General features: G+C 41.3%; 1 protein-coding gene across 5 annotated transcripts in view; it reads right to left on the bottom strand.

The window, feature by feature from the left end:
- Window positions 1-20,810: 20,810 nt before the first annotated feature.
- The window catches only part of braf (B-Raf proto-oncogene, serine/threonine kinase), a 31,009-nt gene continuing 25,652 nt past the window's right edge, over window positions 20,811-26,167 (bottom strand). For 3 of the 5 annotated variants that reach the window (XM_030045712.1, XM_030045713.1, XM_030045714.1), the window contains one exon: window positions 20,811-25,158. In XM_030045712.1, coding sequence (XP_029901572.1) covers window positions 25,136-25,158 — 23 coding nt within the window. In that variant the 3' untranslated portion in view covers window positions 20,811-25,135. The remainder of the gene's footprint in view (window positions 25,159-26,167) is intronic. The other 2 variants (XR_003927843.1, XR_003927844.1) reach the window with 2 other exon arrangements.

Raw genomic sequence — 26,167 nt, 5'->3', positions numbered from 1 at the left:
GAGGCGATTGCTTGGAATAGAAAAAAATGTATAATGAGGCCATGGGGAATGAAGCTGACTCTGATAGGATACAAAGAGCCCAAGGAAAATGGGGCAGCTTCTGATAGGCTAGCGTGGATGGAGGAAAGTAATGAGTGTAGTCTCTATGATTGAACATGCGTGAAACTACATTTCTTCCTCCATAGCAGCTCGGCATCAGTCTTGATTGAATTCTGTCCAACATCTGCCATGTCCTTATTACAGGCACACAGTGAGGGTGTGTTTGGGGAGTGGATTGGCTGTCCCTTCCGTCAAACTGACAGGTATCCTTCTCCTCAACAGCATGGCCCAATAACTCACATCAGCGTAGTGCAAGGCAACTCTGCCAGCTTTTAAATTGCACTGGCCACTGTCCCCATCCCAAGTGTTTGGTATGGGCGGAGAATCAGCCTCAGCAACACTCAAAACTGGTGAGGATCAGAGGCAGTTGCATCAAGCTGGAGAAGTATAAGAATGTGTTATGTTGAATTAGGCTGCTTTTTGCTCTTAACCGATCTGTGCTCGTTATCTGTTTTAGCGGTCAGAAAAGTAATTAATGGTGTTCTCACAGGACGAGGGTTTACCAAGCAAATTGATTACATGCTTGATGTAATGTCGCTCATGAGATGGATGTCTCGAGATTGAGCTTGGAACAGGGGCTGTCATCTGGAATGCGATTCTTCCAACTCCTTCAATTGAGACCCACATGAAGCTGCCACTGCAGTTGTCAATTAGCAAACACTTTAAGCCAGAGAGTCCAGAAGCACTGATACACATGGACACAGGAGCCTTCTGATTGGCACTTTAATACATTCACCAACTGAGTCTCACATAAGCTTTTCCATATATAATAATAATTTCCATATATATTTACAGGTGAACCTAATTTCATGCTGGCTAGTTATGTTTATTTAACTTATCCAACATTTTACAAAGAGGATTTTGGATTTTGGCCGGGGTCGAAATGGTTCTCCAGATGATAAAAAATGCATCATGTCGTAATTTAAGATACGTGTAAATATATTTCTTTGCCATAGCAGGTTTTCAGGTCAGGGAAATATACTGAACCTCCTTTGAATCAATCACACATTAAATTCAAGGACTCCAGTGAGGTAACTATCCTTAGAGCAGTCTGTCATTTGAGCTGTACTGCAAATCAAACCTGGGCCATCAGTTCATCTCTTGCCTTGGTGATGGAGAGCCCAGTAGGTCCACTCTCACTATGTGACTGATTCTGTCCCATCTGAAAGATGACATCTCTCCTCTTCCTCTCTCTGTTGAGACAGCACCAGGGCCTCTCAGCATTCTGGTCTGCTTCAGAGTCCAGCAGCAGTCGAATCAACATTGGCCTGATAGCTTCCATTACAGTACAGAATTTAGAGCACCACAGCGAAAAGCTGTATAAAACAACTCTCTCTCTTTTTCTCTAATCTCCATTGAATGGTTTCCCTTGGTAACAGGAGAAAGAGCTATTTATTCAGCTCCACATGTGGGGTCACGTTATCTAAAATCATCCCTTGAGGTTTCGATCTTAAATATGCACCATGAATGCAGCCTAATGATCCTTATTACCATTGCTAGTGTATACATGACAAGTGCACAATTACCATAATCAATAATATTCTGTGATGGAACCGAATCCTCCTATTGAATGTGCATCATTGCTACTGCATAGAGAAAAAGCTTCTAGCAGCTGCTTTCTCCTTTTTCCAATTCTTTTCTCTGCTTTTGAGGAAGGAGGTTCAAGTCCCAGAGGACATATCGGTTTGTTGAAAAAGCCATATCTTAGTCCAGTATATGACAGGCAGTTTGTCTGCTGTCATCTCCATCAGCTGTCAGCCAGTCTGAGCTGGTGACACCATCCTATGAGTTGCCAGTGAATCTTCTGGCAGTTTGGATAGGAACGGGCTGAGTGTGGCAGGTCATATCAAAATAATAATGGGCCATCTTTGTCAGTATCTTGTTCAGCACTACAGCAAAACAACTGTAGTCATGACTCAGCATAATCTAGCAATTGACTTTCATGCAACAGTAGGATGTTCATGTTAGGATGTTCTATCCCTGTACTTAAAGGATAGGGTTGGTATTTTTAAACTCAGGTGTATTCAAATGTTGATTTCCAGATGTAATGTTGTAATCTGCTGCAGCCTTCTGCCAGCGCTCAACATGGTCCAATGGTGCACTCATTTTCAGCCTATCAGAAACCACGACTCATGTGGAACTTTTCATTGTCTGTTGGATGTTCCGAGATGGAACCTCACACCCCGTCTTGCTGACTGTGTTGCGAAGTCTGCTTATTATAAGGGATTTTGGCGTAGTTTTTCTGTAAAGTCACAAATCCTGCTAGTAACATGTTGTGGTTTTTGGGCTTGTTTCAAAAGTGTAGTAGCTTATTTAGGCTCGCTCCTTATATGTCTAAGGTTAAATAAAGTTTGTCTGAGCAAATATCGCTGCCTGCTGTCAGAACCATCAACTAGCCGACATTAAAATCCTTAGCAAAGTAATCCAAACAGTAAAGAACAGCAGAAGCATGTTCTAAATAAATACAAACATTAACCTACACAACTTAACTAGGAGTTTACGGTTTTTAAAAAGGACATGCATAATGGCTATTAAGAGGTCGTGTGGAGGGCTAACAAGAAACTGCAGTAGAGTGGTAAGTTTCTCATCAGCACAGCTAGCACTGAGCTTTAGCTGTGTACCATGAAAAATCATGGGGTGAAAAATATCAAACCTATCTTTTACGTTTTAAGGTTGCATGTTACCTTCACATACTGCCTGTGCATGAGTTCCTGGTGTTAAGCCAGGGATTTGGCTCCCAAAGGCTTAGTAGTTCCTTCAACAGCCATTCTTTATCCCCCACTGCCTGGTGATGTATTGGCCAGGGTGCTTTAATAATCTGTGAAATTTCCAGTGAATTGTCCTGATGCCTCCTGTAGCCTCAGATGCACTCACTGCCTGCAGTCTGACCATAAGCCTGTGACTGGCCACACCAGCACACCAGGCCTGCGGGGGGTGCAAACACCCATACGAATGCCTGGCTAACCTCAGCAAGTCTGCAAACAGCTGTGCAGCACAGGCTTATGAGCAATAAGGCCAAAGAGGCTGACTTCTGTTAGGATTTGTGCCCTCAGAATTAGGGACCAATTAGACAGATACTGATTTTCAAGGACACCAGTAACTAAATATTTAGGGCCCTTAGACTTCTTATTTTAATTCTGTTTGTTTTTCTCTCACATTTTTTTTTCAAGTTTGAAGAGGAAAAAAAGAAGAAGGAATTCTTCTGCTTTTTTTTTTTTTTTTTTCATGACTCTGCACTGTCCAACCAAAAATTGATCTGGTAGACTGATGTAGTGATTTTTAAAAATATTTTTGAAAATAAATGAGGGGAATTTAATTCAGAGGGTTAAATAAAAGTTTGATAAAATACACGCCAGCCTCTGGGCTCCTTTAGGTTTCCATTAGTTTGCTCATATTTAGTATTTAGGGTGTCTGCCCTGAAAAGTCCACATGAGAGTTGATGCCAAATGCTTTACAGTCTTTAAGTGACAGTGAAATAATATTCTAACCAGCAGAATAAACACGAGGCGTCAGATGCTTTATAAAATGAAATATCAAAACCAGTTGAATCAAAGTGACGATTCTGCTGAAACTCAAACTGAAGGCAGCGGTCCAGCGAGGGTCGCCCCTCACTGTGAGAGAGGGCCAGTTCCTCTGCAGTAGTGTACGGCTGAGTGGGAGACACATTCATTTACTGAACACACAAATGTTACTGTAGTCAGATCTACTCGTGCTGTCATGGTGGGGAAGTCAGATTATAATCCCATTAATTTACGCATTGACACAAATGGTGATTTTTTTTTGCCAGCATTCCTTGCGGCTGCACCTGTGTTGCTTTTTGCCTGGATGATGGATTTATATTCCTCGTGTTTATTTCAGATTATTGTCTGCTCCTCCGTCATAAAGTATGCGGCTCGGGTGGATTTTTCCTTGTCTGTGATTGGTCGCATACAGCAAACTCCGCCCTTTTTATGTGAGCGCGCACAGATCTAGATTGGAAAAGCCTGGGTTGAATTAGTGAGTTGATAACCAGCTTTATGGGACCAAGAATCCGGATTGCGGATGTCTGGTTAAGTGAAACCAGATAACTTTGAGAGACCCTGGGTATGTTAATCCAGCTTTATGGTACAGGCCCCTGCTTCGTGAAACTGAGCCCAGATCAATGATGCTGACTGACCTGTGATTTTTCTTGTGTTTAATGGTAAATGCCTTTGAAGCCTGAAGCTTCTTTCACATGCCTTTCACAAACATTTGAGTCTATCAAAACTGAAAGGAAAATTATTGCCCTTCGGTCCCTAAGGCAAGTATTATATTAAAACTGTAAACATTATGGAAAACATTGCCCCGCCCACTCACCTTTGCTCTGCTTGGTTTTTCAAATAAAGAGGCAGCATCATGGTTTTCATATTGGTCATCATGTAAATATAATAAAGATACTGATAACCTCATTGATAACCTCACTGCCTCATGGATTAAGTCTTACTTATGAGTTGAAACCAGCCATTCCTTAGTGGACAACAACCCTTATCCACACACACATAACTGAGGTCAGGATTAGATGATGTAGCATTGCTAAGTATAGACAGGGATAGCTGTGTACAACATGAGAGTGTGTGCTGCATGGAGAGTGTAAGGGATGGAAGAGGACCTGAGAAATTTATCGTCTATGGCTGTGCACAGTGCACCCAGGCCAGATGGGTAATTAAAAGAGCATCCATATTGGCTGCATCTGTGGTCTGGGCATGACCATGCTGTCCAAATTTATGGTTGGACTTTACTCACCTAACCAACTCAAATTCATTACAGTCACAGGGCGAGGTGCCTGCAGACTAATTAGGAATTGGGGACTGTATGCAACATTTGAGCGGCCCGTGGTACAGAGAGTTTGTAAGACACGATATAGACTTTGAAGTAGTCAGTCTGTGACTGCCCCCTGGTTTTCAGCTTCCAAAGAATCTGGAGGAGAGGAGGGAGTTTTCAACTGAGAAGCTCTGTTTTAGAATAGTTCCTCAAGACTAAAGCCACACAATTCAGTGATTTATCAGCAGCGGATATATCTAATTTATCAACCAGAATTAGAATTAAGAAAGAAAATCAAATGTCATGTCAGGCTTTCCAGGCCGTCTCTGTAGCTACGGTCAGGGAGGAACCTCCATCATATCGAAGATGGACACCACTGTCTCGCTTTTAAGTGATAAGAGACCATTACTGGAGTGATACTTTAGCAGATTAACCTGAAACACACTTTGATTTCTGTGACTGTTTTATGACAGTTTAACATTCAAGCATGACAACCACCGAAAATGTGTAATGAATATGAAATGCAGAGAACAAGACAGTTTGGGACTTACTCATTTTGAAGAAGTCTCTATTGAGGAGAAAATAATACTGGAACAGAGTCATTACTGACAGGACAGAGATTTGTGTTTTCAGAATAAAAGATTTTATTGGAATAAAGCAATTCAAGAGCAGAGACTGGGACTGCTGAGGGAAAAAGGATTACTAGCCAATAAAGGAATAAGGGAATAAAGTTACTTTATTACAATTGCTCTAAAATAGGCCTTGACACCTAAAAACTATCCTAGTCTAAAATACATAAAAATTCAATCCAACTCAATACAAACCTGAGACTGAGCTACAAGTAGAGAGCCAGACTAGGCTGAGGAGTGCCCAGCGCTGCGGCCACATACTCACCTCACATGTGACACGGTGATCCTCACAGCAAACTACGTGCTGCAGTCTGTATTTGTGTGCCTCACCGTGGGTACCTATCCCAACAAGATGGCACTCGGCTCACTGAAATGAAGAAGAACGAACACAAAAATCAAGTAAACAAGCAAATTGCCAAGTAAATCCAGTTTGTTTAACAACAAAATGGTGGGGCAAAAAGAAAAAAAAACAGCAGCAGGTGACCTTACAAGAGAAAAACTGAAATTAGTAAGACTCACCATGCTACTCTAAAAAAGAAAAAACAACACAAAAATAACAACCTATTCACCACCTCTGGAGTGCTAATACAGGGTCACTCACTTACCTTTAACTTGCTATGATATCTAGGCAACATACCTTGAAGGGGGCCCCCAGGTGTTTTACACAGTGTGGCCCTGGGAGGAGTCAGGCCGAGGACTGCATTGACCAACACTGCAGTCACCTTTACTCTGGGAGCGTCCCCTCCACATGTCATTTGTATCATTTGCGTCACCTGACGCTAATTTGTGACTTTTGGAATCTTTGCATTGACTTTGTGCATAATCACGCCTTGTCAAAAATTCACTTCACGTTTGGCCTGAACACTTTTTTTGTCCAAATCGGATCCTTTCATAACCATAGGCAGTGTGAATGTCTCCCTTGGGCCAAACAACAGGGAATAATAGGTCAGGGAATACTAGGATTAAATTAAATTAAATTAAATTTTAATTTTGTTTATTTATTCACCACTCTATACTCGCTAACTGGCCTAGGACGGCTAATGGTAAGCCATATTTGCTGTAGTCTTGAAGGTGTTCTGTTGGAAAATGGCCCTGTGCAAGATCAGTAAGTGTTAAGTAGGTAAAAGTGGTGAAAAGAGAAATCTAGGATTGGGTGTGTGACTGCTGACCTTGGAGCTCATTATTCACTTGTATCAGCACCAGTGGATCTGCAGAGAAAAGTCCACAGCTGATAGAGACTCTCCCCCTGGCTCTTCCTTTTTAATTAGATTAAGATTCAGTATGTTTTCCCCTTTTCACCTTCCTTACCCAGCTGTCTGCAGCAGACAGTGGATAAATCACCAGCAACCGAAAAGTGACTGGAACAGCCTGGCACAGAAAAAGAAGCATTCTAATGCATTTTGTCTGTCTTGTTGATCTATGGAGCTCCGTGCCTTGGCTCTGCCCGGTCAGAATGGAGATCTCTGCTGAATACAACACATTTTAGGATCAATATAGCCTCAGACAGGGAACAGAGAAAGTTCATTAGGCATGCAAAGACATGTCACAATGAAGATATCTGAGAACAAATGCCTGTATTGATTTTGGAGGGGGAAAGGCAGGTCTTGGAGGGCCGGCTTGGGGAGATTCCATGTACACAGTATTTGGGTAGTGTCTATCTTTAGCAGCCTGAGCACAAAACACTGATTGAATGAGTGTTCTCTAATAAACTTGCAAACTAAAGGCAGCTACTTGTCTACTACAGGCTGGGAAATACAAAGCACAAAAAGATCCTGACTGTAACAGCCCTGAATACAATCAGTGTCAAGCAAAAGTTTTTAAACCAAGTTTTTGTTGGCTATTTTGACTATAATTACCCCCAAAACAGTGCCGCTCTAGCCCCGAAACGCTGCTCAAAGCTGCCAGCAGGAGTGCTTAAAGGACCATCCCAGTGATTTTGCATGTTTAGTGTAATATCTACAAATGTATACTTCATGTTTCTGCTTCTCCTCCCAAAGCAGGCAGTCATATTTTGGAATTCTTTTAGAACTCTTTAGAAACTCCTATCCAGTCACTGGTTTCCATTCATTCCACTACAATATGAAAATGATCTTTCAGAGTGTAGCATTACTGGTAGTAATTCTACATGGATGTGGGACTGTAGTGCAGCTGTCTGGCACTGGGGATGAATAAAAATGATGCTGACTTGAAGAACGGCTCAGGAGGCAGAAGTCTAGCTATGCAAAAAAGGCAGTGGTTTTATTAATCAAAAACAACACTCACAGAAACAAAAGTCACAGGAAATTAACAAGGAGCAAGATTAACAAGGAGCAAACAAACAAAAAATGAAATAACTAGCATACACAGCCTCACAGCAAGCTGCTATACCAACAACAACCAAGTCTCATATTTACACATGCACCCGAATCTGAATCCATATTCGGCAAGTAACGAATACTGGATTTCTGCCAAATAAATTACCCTTCCAAACATTTCTCTGTAAGTTCAGCTTTACATAAAACATGCAGTTTCTTCATAATCTGCGGTGACTTGTGAAGAACAAAGCCACTTTTGCTCTCTTTAACATCCAGCCCTTTACTTTGCAGTAGCTTTGACCCAGAAACCACACCTCATCCCCTGCAGTGGATGGAGACAGACCAAAAGAACAGACAATAACAGTCACGTTCCACAAACAGTGTGAATAGTATTATTTTTCTTTTGAATAGCAGAATACATAGTCTTTAGAGTGGGTTTCTTAAACCTATATAGTTTTAATAAGCAGGAATTTCAGTAATTTTATATTTATTTGTGGTTAAAATCCAATGATTTAAAAAATAAGAAATAAGAAACAGTGGTGCCTCCACACACCGCTACTCATATTCACTGACAGCTTGACCTGATAGAGCCCTCCTGCCCCCACCCTAATTGGTTAAACCAGCAATTAAGTAATTGGTAGGCAAAAGAGGGAAACCTCCACTGAAGCCTGGTCCAAACAACAGTGCAGCAAACTTTTCAATACCAACAATATTTTAAGGGAAGCAACTCTTAAGTCTTCCCCTCTGGATGAATGCTAGGCTCCCCCACCTTTCATTAGTCCAGTATCTGGTCACACAAAGAGACTAGTGTGCCCCTCCCCTCATTTTGAAAAAAGAAAAAAAAAGAAAAACAACTGCCGATGACCAAGTATTCTTACATATAAAAGCATTTTATATGCATTTTTTTTTTTTTTTTAGTGATTTCAGAGCAAAGGTGACCATACCAATGACTATGCAATTCCCCCACATTTTACACTGCAACAAACCCTTTTGCAAATGGGGAAAGATTAGCAGAAATGTGAAGTGTAAACGTTTATAGGTATTATACTAAACATGCAAAATCAAAGTTATCCCACTGGCACCATTGAGCAAAGCGGGACCCCTCATATATATATTGTTGTATGCAGGGTTCTGTGTTGGGGCTACATTACTCATGTGCAGACTGGCTCATGATTGTGGGAACCAGTCACACAACTCCCTAGAAAAATGCCTGGTGCGAGAAAAATAGACATCAGTGGGATCGTCAGCTAGTTTTTCTCAATTCCCTGAAAGATTGTCCTTTTGGACATTTTTCTTTGCCACTGACAGTATGCATATTCTTGGAGAAATTCATAGTCCATGGGGATGCAAGATAAGCTGCAGCTGAATCCGGACTGTCCAGTGATATACAGACAGGAATAACGAAATCGCCGAGAACTTAAAAAAAAAACTGTTTGTGGTAAAGCTGCAGACTGCTGATAGTGCCTTATTATTTCGCCTCCCATTTTATGACATGTCATTTAATCCAGTAGGTCTCCTCAACAAGGGAACTTATGGCCCTTAAAAAAAGCAGCAGCTTGCAGGTGCAGAGGGCTATGAAGATAATCCTTTTATGGAGTCTAGATAAAAACAAAAAATAGCTACAGCATGAAGGCTTTGCCAAAATCTGCAAAATTGCTGAGCAGATCCATCACTCTGTGACAGAAACATAAATTAAATGATATCAAACAAATAGCAATCATTTGCTAATGCAGTATTGTTGCTGGATTTCAGATCCTGATGCAGTAATCACGTTGTTCATCAATCTTCAATAGACATTTCAAAGTGATGGATAATAACAGCTGTCGTGCATGATGACAAAGTAGCACACTTTGCCAACATACCCAACAGATCGTATCGAGCTAGGAACTGGTGCCTAAATTATTTAGAATGTATGCAAACTGAAAATAAGTTTAATCAAGCTTTTATTGCTTGTAACTCACTCAAATTGGGTCTGCAGCTTGTAAGCCAAGCGTTATTTACCATTACAACAGAGTGCGATGTGTGGCATTTCTGAACAGGACTGTTCACGACGCTGCCAGTTTTCTGCATGTGTCCAGAGTTTGATTACTGTAAACAGGCACGGTGCTTCTGACAATCTCAGATGCTCATACTGTACGATGCAATCAGATTTGAGCACTGGAGTGTGAAGCGCCGCGTCGGTCATGGCGGGAGGATGGCTGTCGTCCCAGAAATTTCCACTCTAATCTCACCTTGTGTTTTTTATGGGAAAAAGCGCAGGGGCGTTTCATTCAAAGTCTCCTCACACGGGCAGGTGATCCAGCGGCCATGGGTTTTAACCCCTGTGCCTGGCAAAGCCTCACGTAAGTGCTGATTTAAAACAGGATCTCAAGCAGCATGCTTCCCCTGAATGAAAATTGGAGAAGTGAGATGATCGGGCTGCTCGAGCTCCAGTACTGCTTCCATATCTGCTCCCATACCGCTGATACAGACTGAAAGAAAGAATGTTCATTTATGTCCCTTACAGCTTATCACATATACCGTTTTCACCACCTTGAAGTGCTACTTCAAGCATTCCCAAAAGTCGGGAAAATCCAGGCACAGCTAGAGGGTCTGGGTTTGAGTTCTTGCCCTCTATGGTCCTTACTTTGTGGAGTTTGCACGCTATCCTTGTGATGGACTAGTGACCTGTGTAGGGTGTTTCCCTGCCTTCCATTCAACACATGCAGGGGTGGGCTCCAACTGTCCCATGACTGTAAATAGGAATAAGCAACGGGTGTCACTCATTTATTTTTCTCTGTTTAAATTTTTTGTCAGCATTTGCAACAATTTTCACTGGATTTATTTTCTAGCTCACTTACATTTTCAGCAAATTAATGTAATGTATGTGAGATTTTCTCCTACCGACTGAATAGTCCTGGACTAAAGAGATAGTCCACCCATTTAGAAAAAAAAGGATATTGTGGTAGGCATTTATTTATTTATTTATTTATTTATTTATTAATATGTTAGCCAGGGGGAAGTCCTCCTCAATGTCAGGAGGCTAACAGTTAGCATTTGGAACATCCAGCCAGTATCCAGCCTTTAGGGGGGCGGGGGGGTTGGTATTGCTGAGTCAAACCCTATTTCCTTCTGTGTGCTTCACAGTCTGAGGAAGGAAACTTTCCAAATGTCATCCATTACACATTCCTAGTCCTCTGATCAATAGCACAGTTACATTGGTAATAAAACCAGATTGCCTTCAGTTGTTTTTGAATTGCTTTGCTGACAAAATCTATAAAACAAAATGAAGTTTAATAAAATATTTTGCTTCCCTTCAGTGCTTTCTAATTAGCAGCAGGTATTCAAGTTCCAGTGCTATAAGGAATGTGGAGATCTACAATATTCTTTAACAGTTTATAATCGCTCAGTGGAAAATCTGCCCAAAATATCTAAAACATATCAATCTGTCATCAATGTCTAACATATAATAAACATAGACAGTGCCTCAGGAGTCAACAAATATAAATTCAAAAGGACAATTCATCTCAGGGTCTTGCTCCACTGTGAGATAGATGTTGTGCAATATGTCCCGTTTGGACCAGAACATGTAGCAAAGCTAAATCTAGCTAAGACGAATTTACCTTTGTCTTGTCACAGCAAATGTGATTTTAGTTGACATTGCATTCATCATCCACCTTCCTTGACGTTTTGTTAGCCTTTAGCATTGTAAGAATCACAAAAACACATTGGGAATAAGATTAAAGCGCCTTGTGTTGCCAGGCTGTGTTGCAGCTCATGCAGTACATGCAGTTCTCCTTCCAGACAGCAGATGGCGCTGATCAGCTGTAACCTCACAGAAAGTGGTCATTTTAACAGATTTGTGGGTCTAATATAATATGTATGATAATAATGTATATGATTGGAGGAGACAAACAATTCATGTTTGAGCCTCTTTGCACTGGCGGTTCTGGGGAGGGGCCAACAGGGGCCAGTGCCCCCATAACATTGAGTCTAGACCACGCTGTGGTCTGTACTAAGGTTACACTGAAAAATACAATGTCTCCACTGTTTCTGTCTCTTACACTTGTGTCTCAAATGTGATATTTTTTACCATTCAATTTGGTTACAATGGGTAATCACTAGTTTTATGGGGAAAAAGCCAGGCCCCTTCAGTAAAATTGGTCTAGAACTGCCACTGCCTCTTTGAAAATGAAGAGCAATGATTTCCATGTTGTGGGTAAAGAAGTAGGTCTACTGTGCTACTAAAAGACAAACATGTAGCCTAAAGTTAATGTTACAATACACAAGAAAGAAAACAGTGGACATCATGGTTTTCTTGGTGAAGTCCTGCAGGCCCTCTGTGGTGACAGCTGAGTCTGGCTCGGAGGGGGGGCTGGCACACATAACCCTGGCTGCTCTATTTCTAACAGATAGTCATCAAACAGGAATAAATCTTGTAGGGACGGCTGACATCTTGAGCCCGCTTGTTTCTCCTCTGCTCGCCACATCATACGCTCACTGCCCTCCTGTCTGAACTGTACACAACTTCTTTCTCTTGTCTGTCATCTCTCTCCATTTCACTTGCTGCAGCACACCCCATATCTCTCCTGACCAATGCTCCCTAGCTGTCTTTTCTCAATCTCTTCTTTATGCAGCCCCCCTTCTCCATCCACCCTCATCAGCAATTCCATCCACAGCGCCTGGTTTGCTGGTCTGGCCCTCAGGCGTTGCCTCTCCTGAGTGATTTATTGTCTTTCCAGGCTGCTCTCAACGCTCTCTGGTCCTACTTCCTGCGTTACCCTCCCATCTTTCCTGACAAGAGAGAGGAGTAAACTTCCACCGCCGGGACATCACTGTACAATATGCTGAGATGGTGGAGGCTTGAAGCATTTCTCCCTTATACAACTCTGACAGTGGGAATGAAGCTACAACAAATATAGATTTTTGAAGGCTAATATCAATGTTTTTTTTTTTTAATTTTATTAAAGCTGCTTGTTGATGGTGATTGATTGCTTGATGAGTTATTGATCAATGATTTTGTAAGATTTTACCCAGAAATTCAAGGGCACTGTTTGTCTGTTTGTGTGTAGGATATATCAAAAATGTTGTGTATAAAAGTTTTTGGAATGGTTGTTTATGAGCCAAGGAGGGGTGGGCTCAGGAGGGTTGGGGGGTAGATAGATAGCATCACTTTTGTTAATAATCAAACACTATAAACTGTTTAAATCCAGAGCCACTGGCCTGACACAGTTCTGATTATTCACATTTATTCAGAGTTGACAAGTAAAAAGGAGCTCTGGTTGTATCAGTGGTGAAATGGCTCTGAAACATGAGAGCAGTGCTGCCTGACACTATGTTCGTCTTATGCCGCATTTGCTTGCACTTTCCATCCTGTAAATTAAAGCAACAACATTTATTTTTCCATTTGATTGCTCAAATAGATGTGGCAGCTGGGGTGGCAAGGCCCATGCCACCACGGTAGATCCACCCCTGATGCACCACCGAAATGCTGTTTCCTTCTCATTTTAACTTGTTGACACCCAGGAGCCCACGGGACAGCTTTCATGGTTTTTCAATGGTTTTATTTAACTCTGAACAAAAAACACATTATTTCTCATTAATTCTGGGGGGATTCTTTTGGTACTTTATTGCTTTTTTTTAGGGGAAATTTTGTAGCACTTTTTCTGTCATCAAATTTTTGTTTGTTTGTTTCTAATTTTCTGTTGTTTTCTTTTTGTAAACATTTTACATTATAATTTTTTTTTTTTTTTTTGTAATTTTCTGGTCATTTCTTGTAAATTTGCACATCACATTTTCCCCCAGGTTTTTTATAGAGATCATGTGAATTTGCTGTGACTTCGAGAAACCTGGCACTGATCCAGCATCACTAAACTGGTGTTTAAATGTATCATTTTAATAATGACCGACTGATCGCTCAGTTGACTGATTGGTTGATGTAATAATAATGTGGTAATAAGGTGGTAATTTTTGCCATGGTTTTGAAAGAAATGACATGAATTTGTTCAGGTTAGAATGGGTTAATAAGAGGGTCAATACTGGCAAACCATTACATCAGCATACCCTTACTAGGAACAACAACAGCCATGCAACTGGCAGAGGACCCCCTACAGTGTAACACTTACAGACCAGTGGAGGAGTGGAGCTTGGTAAAGACCTCCTCGGGGTGGTTGGTGCATGTTATAGTTATCTGTGCTTGCATCACGAACAAACCACCTTGATTTGCCACAGCTTGTGCCACTAGAGGCTCTCCCACAGTGCTAAAGAAAATTGAATCCCCCAACATGATATTAAAGATATTCCCATGGCAAACTTTATCCTTGGATGTGGGCTGCTACTCGCAGTGTGAAGCCTGATGCAACTCAGCGGTAATATTTAGTTCTCAGCCATAACTTTGAAATGCTGATCTGTGTCAGTGTTCTATCCAGTTAACACTCATTTGTTATTTCATTATTTGATGTTAGAAAGGACAAATAAGGGTAATTAGCCGGGTAGAGCTGACTGTACATAGAAGAAGTCAGCGTGACTGCTTGTGAAGTAAAAGCCCATTTTTCCACTCATTTTGTTGGACTTGGTTTTGTGGCAGAGGGCGCCCACTTCCATTATCACACTGTCCACACTAATCCTTGGCACCTACACAGAAGCATGCACATATGAAAACTGATTAGGCTGTTTATTTCTAATTCTTTGTTATCTCTCTTGGCAAGGGGTGCATTCCTGTCAGAACTGAATGCTAATGCTCTTTTAACTGCCCAGAATTGGCCAGGGGAAACTGCTTACAGGGGGGGGTAAATATTCTCTTTCTCCTCTCTCCCCTTCATTTCTCAATTAGAATAACAGCAGATGATACTGGCATTAGTGTTGCATTAACGGCCTTTCATAACAGTTTTTCATCTAAATGTTGTTTACCACCATTAATCTTTTGCCTTGAAGAAAATGGCCTCTGAAACACAAACTGGGGTTTCTCTCTCTGTGTATGCATGTGCGCACGTGCATGCATGTGTGTTTATTTAATCTTGCCTTTAATTCTTTGCAAAAAGCAAACAATCTTTTGAAACCTTGCAGCAAGATGCATGAATTAAAAGAACCAAAGACTGAGCAAATACAGCTTCATATTTGACAGTATTTTGTCTGTCACAGCTTCCTGCAGGGTTGCGTGTACTTGCCAAAAGATAGATCCCATGAAATCCATCATGGACACCACATGGCCCTTTGGACCAATTAGTGTGGAGAGCAATAGGGGAGAGTGGGGTAATTTGTGCCAAGGGGCAAGTAGGGCCACCCCTGTTATCTAGAAAACTATAGAAAAAGTTGGTCATGTGACCACATATTTTTGAAGAGGCATCCATTTCACTGATCCTGCAAAGAAGGGAGACACATGGCTTGAGAGGTAAGCACATTTCAGTTCAAAAAACATTTTTTTGCCCTCCAAAGTAAAATTTCCATGATCAAGGTTTTTTGATTGCTGTGTTTGAACAATTATAGAAAACTTTGAAAACAGTTCACACAGGTTTTAGTACTTTAGTAAGCTACACCATGAGTCTATACAGTTAGCATGATGTTAGCTCAAAACAGCTGGGGGATGCATTTTTTTCAAAATGGTGGGCTTGGGGTAATTTGTGCCAAAGGGTCTGGGGTAAGTTGTGCCAGTGGAACAACTTGTGATTATATACTATATATTACTTTATTGTATTTTATTGTTATTGTACATTGTCTTCTTACCTTTGATCACTAAAACTATTCAGATTCAGATGAAGATGATTTGCAGGTGATCATTTTGGAATTTTTATTTTGTTCTGGGTTTGTGTTCATGTGGCGCTAGGCCTCGTTATAGAAAAGTGGCCTGTGATCTTGTTAAAATAATAAATAAATGTTAAATAAATAATTTTCTATTGAATTTGTTTTGCTTTTATATAGCAATATCATTTGTGAGATTCAAATTATCTGTTTTACTGCAGTTATCAATGGCACAATTTACCCCAGTGTATTCTCTCTAATGGCACAATTTACCCCACACCGGGGGAAAGTTGTGCCACAAAACCACTTTTTTTTTTCCGAAAGCTATATTTCTCAAACAGTTTATATAAGATCCAAAGTGATTGTTCCCAGGGATGCAAAACATCTTAAACTATATGTGCATATTTTAGTTGGAGGCATTACTGTAATCCCCTCGCTTTAAAGGCACTTTAAGTAAAAATTGGCACTATTTACCCCACTCTCCCCTATAGTTTAAATTCTTTAAAGGGATACTTGGGATACTCACCGGGTTCTACCTTCAAAAACTGCAAAATGATACTATAACATTTTACCATATATACAGATATACACTACTCACAAAAAGTTAGGGATATTCGGCTTTCGGGTAAAATTTCAGGATGAACCTAAAATGCATTATAACCTTTACAGGTGAACTTAATGTGACCTTCTGTAAACTTTTGAATGCACATGTCCAACTCTTCAATGTTTCAGTACTTTTTGCACAAGTTGCTGTTTTCTAACAAGGAGTTTAACGGCAAAATTCACATCAGGTGTTTGATGCTCCAGCTCATCGAGGTCATATCATTAGGGAACGGCTGCTGGAGACTGGGGTACCTCAAATGGAGTGGCCTGCACTTTCTCAGACCTGAATCCCATAGAAAACCTATGGGATCAGCTGAGTCGCCGTGTAGAGGCTCGGAGCTCTGTACCCCAGAACCTCAATGTCCTGAGGGCCGCCCTTCAAGAAGAGTGGGATGCCATGCCTCAGCAGACAATAAGTCGACTTGTGAACAGCATGAGACGTCGTTGTCAAGCTGTAATTGATGCTCAAGGGCACATGACAAGTTATTGACACTGACATTTTTTGTTGTGGTATATCCACCACTGTTGTTGGCTTTTGTTTCAAGAAATTGTTTGAGATGAGGAAATCACCAGTGTATGCTTCTACTTAAATGCCCTACTTTCATGATATAATATCACTGTAGTGTGAACTTTTTATATTTTCCATAAATTTCACCCGAAAGCCAAATATCCCTAACTTTTTGTGAGTAGTGTATATGTGACATAGCCTCCATCACTCACCAGTGAATTTGACTGTTCAGAGAGTGTGGACATGGCCTTCGTTAGAACACTGTCTTTCAGAACTGTTTTGTTAACGCAATACACGTGAATAGGGGGCTGAAAAACTGACCTGTGTTCTACAGCGGGGCTCCCAGTGAACCTGAGTGGCAGAATATAGACTTATATTGAACTCATGAACACATACAGGCTCATGATTTACTCAACTTTCATGTCACTTTAAAAACCCAAATTGGCTGGTTCATGCACATCTGCTTACCGCACATGGAGGGGACCGCGAGACCAGTGGATACATCACAGACAGACTGAACACAAAGCAAAAGTGACTGCATTCACACCGGGACAGACTGCGCCAAATCACATAAACCAGAACTGAACTTTGATAGAGTGTTGGCTGTGTAGTAACCTGGGCATTATTTTATAGTCCACATGTTGGTGAAATAGACTCATTAGCTGCTCTGGCTCCCCTGGGCTGCTAATCCACTATACTGTTTGTTTCTCTCCATTCACTTCCAAGATGCAGCAAAGCAGCTCCCAAAATAAAACCAAGCACAAAAACAAATGCAAACAAAGCAGATTATGTCAATATAAAAAAAAGTCCAGTACCCATTTTTTATGTGTAATTATCTGAAAATATAATGCACCCTAACACTCTGCCAAAAATAATTTGGGTTTTAAATCTAGCTCTCCTGTGACTTGGATGCATTTACACTTGACCTTTCCGATGACTATCAGTTCAGGACACATGAAGTGCCAAAGTGTAAATGGAGTAATTGTAAAACTATAGTGCAGAGGTCGACAGGCTACCATATAGAAAATTGTCTCTGTTTTTCAAGGAAATTTAATCATTTAAATGTAATAATTTACAAATGATATATTGGCATTAAACTGATACACATCATCTGTCAGACAGTTCATGTTCATTTGAGTAACGAAAAATAAATATGTACTCATAATTTCCACAGTAATTCTTTTGTTTTGTTGTTATCTCGCACCCTGAAATCCATTTTGGAGACTGCATTTCTTTTCTACAGTAGATGGAAGGATCGTGTGACACTAAGAGCCCCAGGTCTTTTTCCGCCTGCCTGTCGTCTCTTATTGATGATGCAGCAGAGCAGATGGGAGGCCCGCCCTTAATGCCTCGGACGAAGCACTCCATTAAAGCCTCCGTGACAGGTAGAGCTCCCGGAAGGAGATGTTCAATTAAGAAGCGAGCCTTTAATGTGACATGGGACATGAGCAAGCGAGTTTGTGCTGAGCCAGGAACAAGGGATAGGCACTCCTGTGGCAGAAAACAGTTAATGACAGGTGCATGTGTGGCACAGAAACTGAATGGAGTAAAACGATCATTCCCATTCAACTCAATGTTTCAATACAGTCTGAGTTTTTTTTTTTTTTTTTTATGTGGTTATTATTTGTAGACTACCATTGCCATAATACCAGCAAATAAACCAACCTGCAGCAAGTCACTGACTCACTCAGGCTTGATGGTACATGGCCACAGGATCAGTCATTTCCAAACTTCCCATTCATTGTCTATTTAGGCAGCTGTGCAATGCCTTCTGGTAGCGTTGCTTTGCGTTTCAAGAGATGGGGTGTCATGTTAGCGCCTCCTCATTTGCATTAAGTTTAGGTCTAGGCTACTTTATGCAAATTCCAGGCATCTGGTGCGACTTGCCCTCTCTAGAAAACTCCTGTGAAACCTTTAAACTAATGTGAGTTTTGACAGTTTTGTACAGGTGAATAGATGGAGGTTATCCTTACAGCTGTGTCAAGCTCCATTTCAGTAGTTAACTTTTAGCTGTTACAATGAACTTTGACTTTTCTTCTCCACTAAACTTAGCCTGACCTAACATTTAAGAGGTTATAGCAAATCAGATGATGATCATGATGATGCTATGTCTTTTAGTTTGCACAGAAGGAGCTAATGGGAGAAGCACACTCTTTGATAATGTTACAATAATGTGTCTAATGTTAATGTTTTTTCTAGTTTGTCATTTTCTTTCTGGCAAATTTTTTACAGATTTGCTAATTGCCTTTTTTCCGCATGTTTTAGAACAGAATCAAGTGAATTTGTCCGACATCGACCCAGTGCCAGCTGACGTGCAACTTTTCTTAAGTCTTGTCTTCCACTTGTGCAGTGGCAAATTATGAAAAAAAGGAGAACTTTACACTTAGGATAACTCAAACCCTTACAGTTACAAGCAGAACAGAATTCTTGCAGTCTTGAGGTAAAAACTACAAATCACAAGATGTCCCCTAGTAACACCAGTGCCGTGTGGAGAAAGGGGTCCCGGGGGCATGTCCAGAGACAGCTCTAGCCCGGGACAATGCATTTAATTAGGAGATGAAGGCGGGTGGTCTACCCTACTGAAGCTATGATGCATTTTTTCCGTGCCTATTTTTGTATTCTGCTACAGCAGGTATTTTCAAAGTGCGACCCGCGGGTCACCAGTGGTGGAAACATGATGAGTTTGCTCATACAGCTCCACACGTCCACTGGGAGCTGACCAGTATAAGTACAGGACAGAAGCAGCTGGAGGTCTGCAGAAGCAGCTGGAGTTTCCATGCCTTGCTAAAAGGCACCTTGACAGCATTTACTAAGGAGGGGAAAAGTGCTACTCATTCATTTTCCCCAGCCACATTTTTTCAAGCAGTCCGGGGAGTCAGCATGGCTCTGTGTTGTATCTCCTGTCTCCAGGCCGCTGCCACATGTTTGACAGGTTTAGCTCTGTGTCTGGGAGGACAGCCATTGTGTGTCACCATGAAGGATCTTGTAAGCATATTGTAAGGATCACACATAACAGGCTGTTAAAGATGGAGATGTGAGACAACCTCTGTGGATTTTATGAAGCACTTGTAAATATGTTTAATGATGTGCATCACCGTATTTCAGTGGTTTACAAGGTATGAAAGCTGTTGGCAAATTAAAATCATGTCATGATGTTGTGTCAGCTGAAGACTAGTAATAATAGTAAGAATAAGAATAATCATCATCATCATTATTATTAAACATTACTATAACTGACTTTGTCATAAGTTACCAAACTTTATATTTAACACTTCAACACTGGACAGAATTTGGGGCTTGTAATCAGAATAGTCCAGTCTGAAAACGTACATGTGACCCCAATCACAGCTGGGAGAAGTCCTGGAATGCAATCCTACAGGAGACAGGCATAGTCATCTGATGTGTGTGTGCGGGATTGACTGAGTGAGTGTGTAATGGAGCCAGAGACAGTTATATCTGCTGACAGCCATTACTTTGTGCCAGTGTTCACTATCTTTAATTCTGACTATTTTCATGCTCAACAGTTCCATGCATTTAATGTTTCCCCTTGAATTTAAATCTTGTCTCGGTGGAAAAGCCATCAAAATAGCACCATCTTACACTGAAACCTCTCAGCACAAACCCAGACTAATGAAACTGTTGAACAGCTTGAGGCAGGGTGAGCCACCTCACCATTCAAACATGCCTTTAAGGGAAGGGGGGAAAAAGAATGTGATTTAACCCTTCTTCATCATATTAGAAATGGATGAAATCTATTTAGCACCATCGCCTGCAGGTCACAATCAAATTTGTGAACTCTGAAGTCTGGATGGTCGAGAAACCACTCCGAGAGACCTTTCATCAAACTGCTGCTCTGTACATCATTTGGTGTGTTTTACATCCCATAGGCAGCAGATCATATGGGGCATGAAATTACGGTGGGAGATACTGCCACCATGTGGAAATAGGGCATTTCTGGTTCAATGCAGACATAATATAAACTAATTTCATGTTTTTTGGGGGTTTTTTTTTGTTGCTATTGCCCCTTGATAATTTGCTAGTTCTATTCTTTGCCAGATTTTTGAAAGAAATCAAGTGAATTAGCTGAGGTGTCAGCGGGTGAAAAACACACTGCAGCATAATGTATGGCCACAAGTTAAACCCAGCAGCCTCCAACCCTCCAACGAATGATCACACACAAAATTCGTTTTCATGCACTTCTTTAATATATCAGTTTTTCATATTCACAACAAATACATTAAGCTCTTTCTCCTTATGATACAGCCTTAAATATTTTTACACAAACATTTTTTTCTCAGAAGTCCACCTATCAAAATGTCTTTATCTTTGTCTCTTCATTTCATTAACATTTTGTATCTCGTTTTGTGTAGTCTCCATGCCTCCTAGCAAACTGACAGTATTTCCTTTGTACAGCTATTTACAGGTGAAAAAAACAAAAACAAAATTCTCCCAAAAGTTTTTAATGATAGTTCTCAGTTGAAAGGGATTGTTGGGTTTAAGGTGCAGGCAAGGAAGAAAGGGGAGGGGGTGGGGGTGGGAATTGCTAGGGGATGAAAAGAAAAAAGGTTTAACACAAAGTTTTACAAGAAGCAGGCCAGAGGCGGCCTGGCAAGAGGTGGGTGGTGGAGAGGAAACCCTCTGGGATGTAGGTCGTTGGCTCCTGTAGCTTCAATGGAGTAATGCTTTTAGAAGATAGAGGATGTACCTCTGTAACAGCATTCTCATAGAAAATAAAGATCTCTAAGTAAAATAAATACAGCACTCTGAAAGACATTACTGTTTAATTCCTCAGGTCCCATCATCTGAACAGTGAACTGACAGACTAATCTGAAAATGTGCAACACCATACCCCAGTAGGCCCGCAGCAGAGCACCGCCACGGGGATCTGCATCAGGCTTCAACTGATCCGGGTTTTTGAAGGCCAATACTGATATTTTTGTACCAAAGCTGCTGATAGCGGATAGATACTTTGTGCTGATATTCATTAATATCTTAAAATTGACAATGTCCATGCCCAGAAGCTCCATCATAAAGGATTCAGTGTTTTCCCGCTTTTTTTTTTTTTTTTTTTGGCAGAGTCTAAATAACAATTACATCATCAAGCAATATGAAAGTTTCCATTAAATCCTTTTAGGTGGTTAGCAGCTCCTTAAAGGGATAGTTCATCCATTTTGAAAAATGTGTTTCACTTCCGCTCCAGCTGCTGCATAGGACAGTATTACTTCCTTCCTCTCACTGATACAGAGTGCTGGATACTCAAAATGCTAATCATCAAATTAAATTAAATGTATTAATTAAATAAATACAGTTGGAGGTTGATATGTAGCAGGATTTTCAAAGCCTGAAATGTTTTCGCAAAAACTGACTGTCAAAATAAAAGATAAACTCTAAAATTATGTAGTAAACTGTAAAATTGTGTGGTCTAAGCTCTCTGTGCTGGGCCTCAGTTAGACCCGTGGCTAACAGAAGAAAATAAGAAGCTAGCCACAACCTAGCTACTACAGAGAAAAAAAATATAGATATATAGTAAACCCAATCTATGTCTATCACCGGGGTGAAGGTGCAGAGTGATACATAAAATGCAGAAGTTACCAGATCTTTCTGGATGTCGGGTAACAGGAAAAATACAGTTATAAACAGTAGTTTGGGCAAAGCTGTCATATATGCTCAATCATTGTATGTACATGTTACTTTCTGAAAACAACACATGTAGAATGATGTTAAACCTTCCTTGACTGGATTAAAGCGTTTATTTTTCAGAATGTTAGCTGGGGGGAAGTCCACGTCAATCGCCGGAGGCTAACAGTTATTTGGAGCATCCAGCCAGTATCCAGCACTCAGTAACAATGAGAGGAAGATAAGACCGCACAACAGCTAGGGTGAGTGTGAAATAATATCAAATAATATCATTTTTTTTCCAAAATGGGTGCACTGCCCCTTTAAGAGAAAATAAAATGTCACATCAAGTTGTTTTCCTGCAGCTGTGGTCAGGGAAGAACCTCCATCCAAGTGGAGGACCCTGTCTGACTGCTACCTGACATTGAATAAAATACCAAAATCAACCCCAATACATCAGTCTAAACCTTAATCTGTAGCACTATGTGGGGCTTAGGTAGAAGAACTGGCAGATGAGCTCAAATGTATCAGAATGGGAATGGAGACGGTATATAAAATGTGTAAAACGCGGTTGTGGAAGGGGGACGGGGTTTGTTTGTGACACAAACAAATGACCCTTGATGAGTCTGAGGAAGTGTTATGCCAGCGGTTAGATGGCCTCCTCACCTGTGTGCTTCCTCTCCAGTCCCCTGGACTTGACCACAAAGTCAATTTATCAAGATAACAGCACATCAGTCTCAGTCTTTCCCTTCATACAATATCATTTTGGATGTATTAAGATAAGCCTGGGCTGCTGGAGGCATTATGAAAGAAGGCTGAATCCTTAACACCTTACATAGATCTTACTTTGCTGACACTTTGGCCAGCAGAATATTCACAGTTCAGCTCCTGCAGATGAATCGTGCATTGGAAATTGAAATTTGGATCATCGACTCAGTATAATGTTGTGTCACAATTTATTCTTCAATTAAAAAAAAAAAAAAAAGGCAAGTCGCGCATTTGCTTCGATCCATCTCTACAAAGTGCAAGTACACGAGTCACAAAGACCAAACAAGCGTCCAAAGAAAGACTGGTAGCTTAAAATAAAGCGCTGATGAAAACAAAAAAAAATCTATAAACCAAAAATTCACATAAATAAGTCAATATCTGCAGGCCTGCCTGTACAGAAAAAAAGGCAAACAACAACATCAAACAAAATAAAAATAATCTGTAAAACATTTGAGCACACACTGGAATGAAAAAGTACAGGTGCATGTGTGTATAGAAACTTAAAAGTGTAATGGAAGGAACATTTCCAACCTTCAAGACGAACATAATTCTCTAAGTGGATCACCAGTCTCTTCAGCAGGTTAAGTTGCAGCTTTTTAGTTAGCAACCATCGATTTCTCCTTTTTAAGCTGAGTGCAATATGAAAGCCACAACAAGGGAGGAAAAATGAGAAATGAGACAATGTCATTGAGACAAAAAAAAAGAAAAAAAAAAACAATAGGAAAAGCAAAGGAAAAGCTTTGTTACAGTGATATTATTAAAGATACTGTGTAAAAACTCAGCCAAGCTTAGAGAAGCCACAAGTACACACTACTTACGGCGATGCAATCTAAACCCTGGGCAGCAGCTTTGCTCCGACCAGGACTCCAAATGGAATAAGGAATCCGTCCTCTGCAGCTTGCATGTTCCCTCCCCAAGTCACACGACCTGTGTCTGCTTTGCAGGAAAGGCCTGATCCAGACTTTTCGGTTTGAAATCTAAGGAAAGAACGGCATCTCTTTCTTTCAAATGCTCGTAAAGAAAAAAAAGGAAGGAAAGAAAGAAAAACAGGTCAGAGCATCATTCAGGCAAAATCTCAGTTGGACGCGGAACGCTCGTCGTTTCATCACAGGTGTCGATTTTGGCTGAGGCAAATGAGAAGGCAAGATACAGTACGGTGGAGTTTGGTCAGCATGGGAGCTCGTCCGTTCAAATGGAAAGAGCAAAGGGCAAAACCTCCATAATGTTCACCGCTGTGCTGCATGAGGCAAGTGGAATTTCTGATGTAGCTTGCAGTTCACAGAGGAATCATTTTTTATCCTCGAATGATCGCAAAGTAGCTACCATCTTTTAAAAGGAAACAAAGGACGAAAACAAACAAAACAACTACAAAAAAAAAAAAAAAAAAAAGCTCTGAACATCAGTGTTCTCCCCGCCAGCTAAAATTGGAAATATGAGAAAAAAGAAGTGGAAAAAAAAAAAATCTATCTTTCAAGTCATCTTCCTTCGGGGTGAACCCGTGACCTCCAGCTCATGTCGGGATCCGGCTTGCGCCTGGCCTTCCGTCTTCGGCAACCAATGAGCAGGTAAGGGAGGGAGGCCGTGTCTTCCACAGCCGCTTTTGCCATTGGTCAAAGTGCAGTTCCTGTGGGCCGGCCGACCAAACGGCGTCCCTCCTCGCCAGAGAGCAAACAGGGAGGCGAGAGCTGCCCGAAAGCCTCCGCTTCTGCCTCCGTCCCGCCTCCGTCTGCTTTCCTGTTCCGTTCCCTTCCTCCATCCCTCCGGCAGGCGGGACATGCCGCTCGGTCGATCCACAGAGCTCGCTGTCTCCTCCTCAAAGTTGGTTTGGTTTGAATATCTTTATGTCTTTGTTGTTTTGTTTATTCTTTTGTGTCATTCAAGTTTCTCTCTCTTTTTTTTCTGCTTTTTTATAAATTCAATTTAGTTTGTTGCCGTGGCTGTTCGCCCTACCGGACAGCTTTGTCAAAAGGACTCCACTGAGGCTATCTTCTTCAGGTTGAGAGAGAAAGAAAATAGCACATTCTTTGAGACTAGATTTTTTTTTCAGTAATGAATGAATCCACCGCAGGAACACAAGACTTTTTGAGAAGTGATGAGGAATGGACTGGTGGAATCTGCAGCATTTATTTAAATGCCGAAAACTCCCCTGTAAGACAGAGAGACATTAGAAGGCGTCAGTAAGCAAACCCTCAGCACAACTGCAGCAGCCATAAGCATTTCAGTCAGGCAGTTCAGTGTCGGGGCATCTTCTCACCACTGCTCAAACAAGCCAGCTCAAACAGGGAAGCAGTAATGGAGTGCTGGATGGTGCCAGCACCAAGCTTGTGATTACCGATGACAAACAAAATAAATGACAAGATAACCTGTGGCCCGCTGGATGGCAGGTTTCTTTCAACAAGTTTCCTGATGCATCTCTGGACAGAAATAAAGTCATACTGCCACTCTCCAAGTGTAACATGTTGCTCCGTTGCTTCCATTTTTTTCTAACCAAATGCTTCCAATTCATATTTATTTATTTAGCACCATTAACATCGTCTGACTCAAAGACAGCCAGACCTCGCGGGGCGGCCACAGCAGAAAGCAGGCTAATGTTGGTTGCAATGGAATGCATTTAGCTAACTGGTGGAACTTATGCCCCGTTTCCACCAAAAAGCACCTGGTGCTAGTTCGGAGCTGGTGCTAGAGCCAGTGCTTAACTGGTGCCAACAAAGAACCAGTTTGCTTTTCCACTGGCCAATAGCCAAGCGGAGCCAAGTCAGAGCCACGTCATTACATCATCGTAAAACGTGATCACGTGGGTGTGCGAGACGCTCGCTTGGAATCACAACAACAAACATGGACGACCCACCGTAGCGATGCAAATACTGCTCGTGTGTTTACAAGCCTACATTGCGGTCCAGAGGTGAAAAACGTAATTATTGCCGGCTACCCGTCGTGTTCTTTACGTTTATAGCGATCGCTGCTCCCGTTTGAGTCTGTAAGTCCGCCCACCAATGACGCGGTGGGCTGCGTCATCGGTTCTTTCTCTGGCTCCCGTTTAGCCCCTGCTCGCAGTTGGTGCTTGCTTGGAACCGATTTGGAACCAGTTTGGCCGGTGCTTGGGCGGTGGAGAACCAAAAAACTGGTGCTAAGTCAGGCACCGGCTCCGAACCAGC

The sequence above is a fragment of the Myripristis murdjan genome, chromosome 23 (genome assembly GCF_902150065.1).
Source record: "Myripristis murdjan chromosome 23, fMyrMur1.1, whole genome shotgun sequence".
Lineage (NCBI taxonomy): Eukaryota > Metazoa > Chordata > Actinopteri > Holocentriformes > Holocentridae > Myripristis > Myripristis murdjan.
This window is presented reverse-complemented; position numbering and strand designations above follow the sequence as displayed.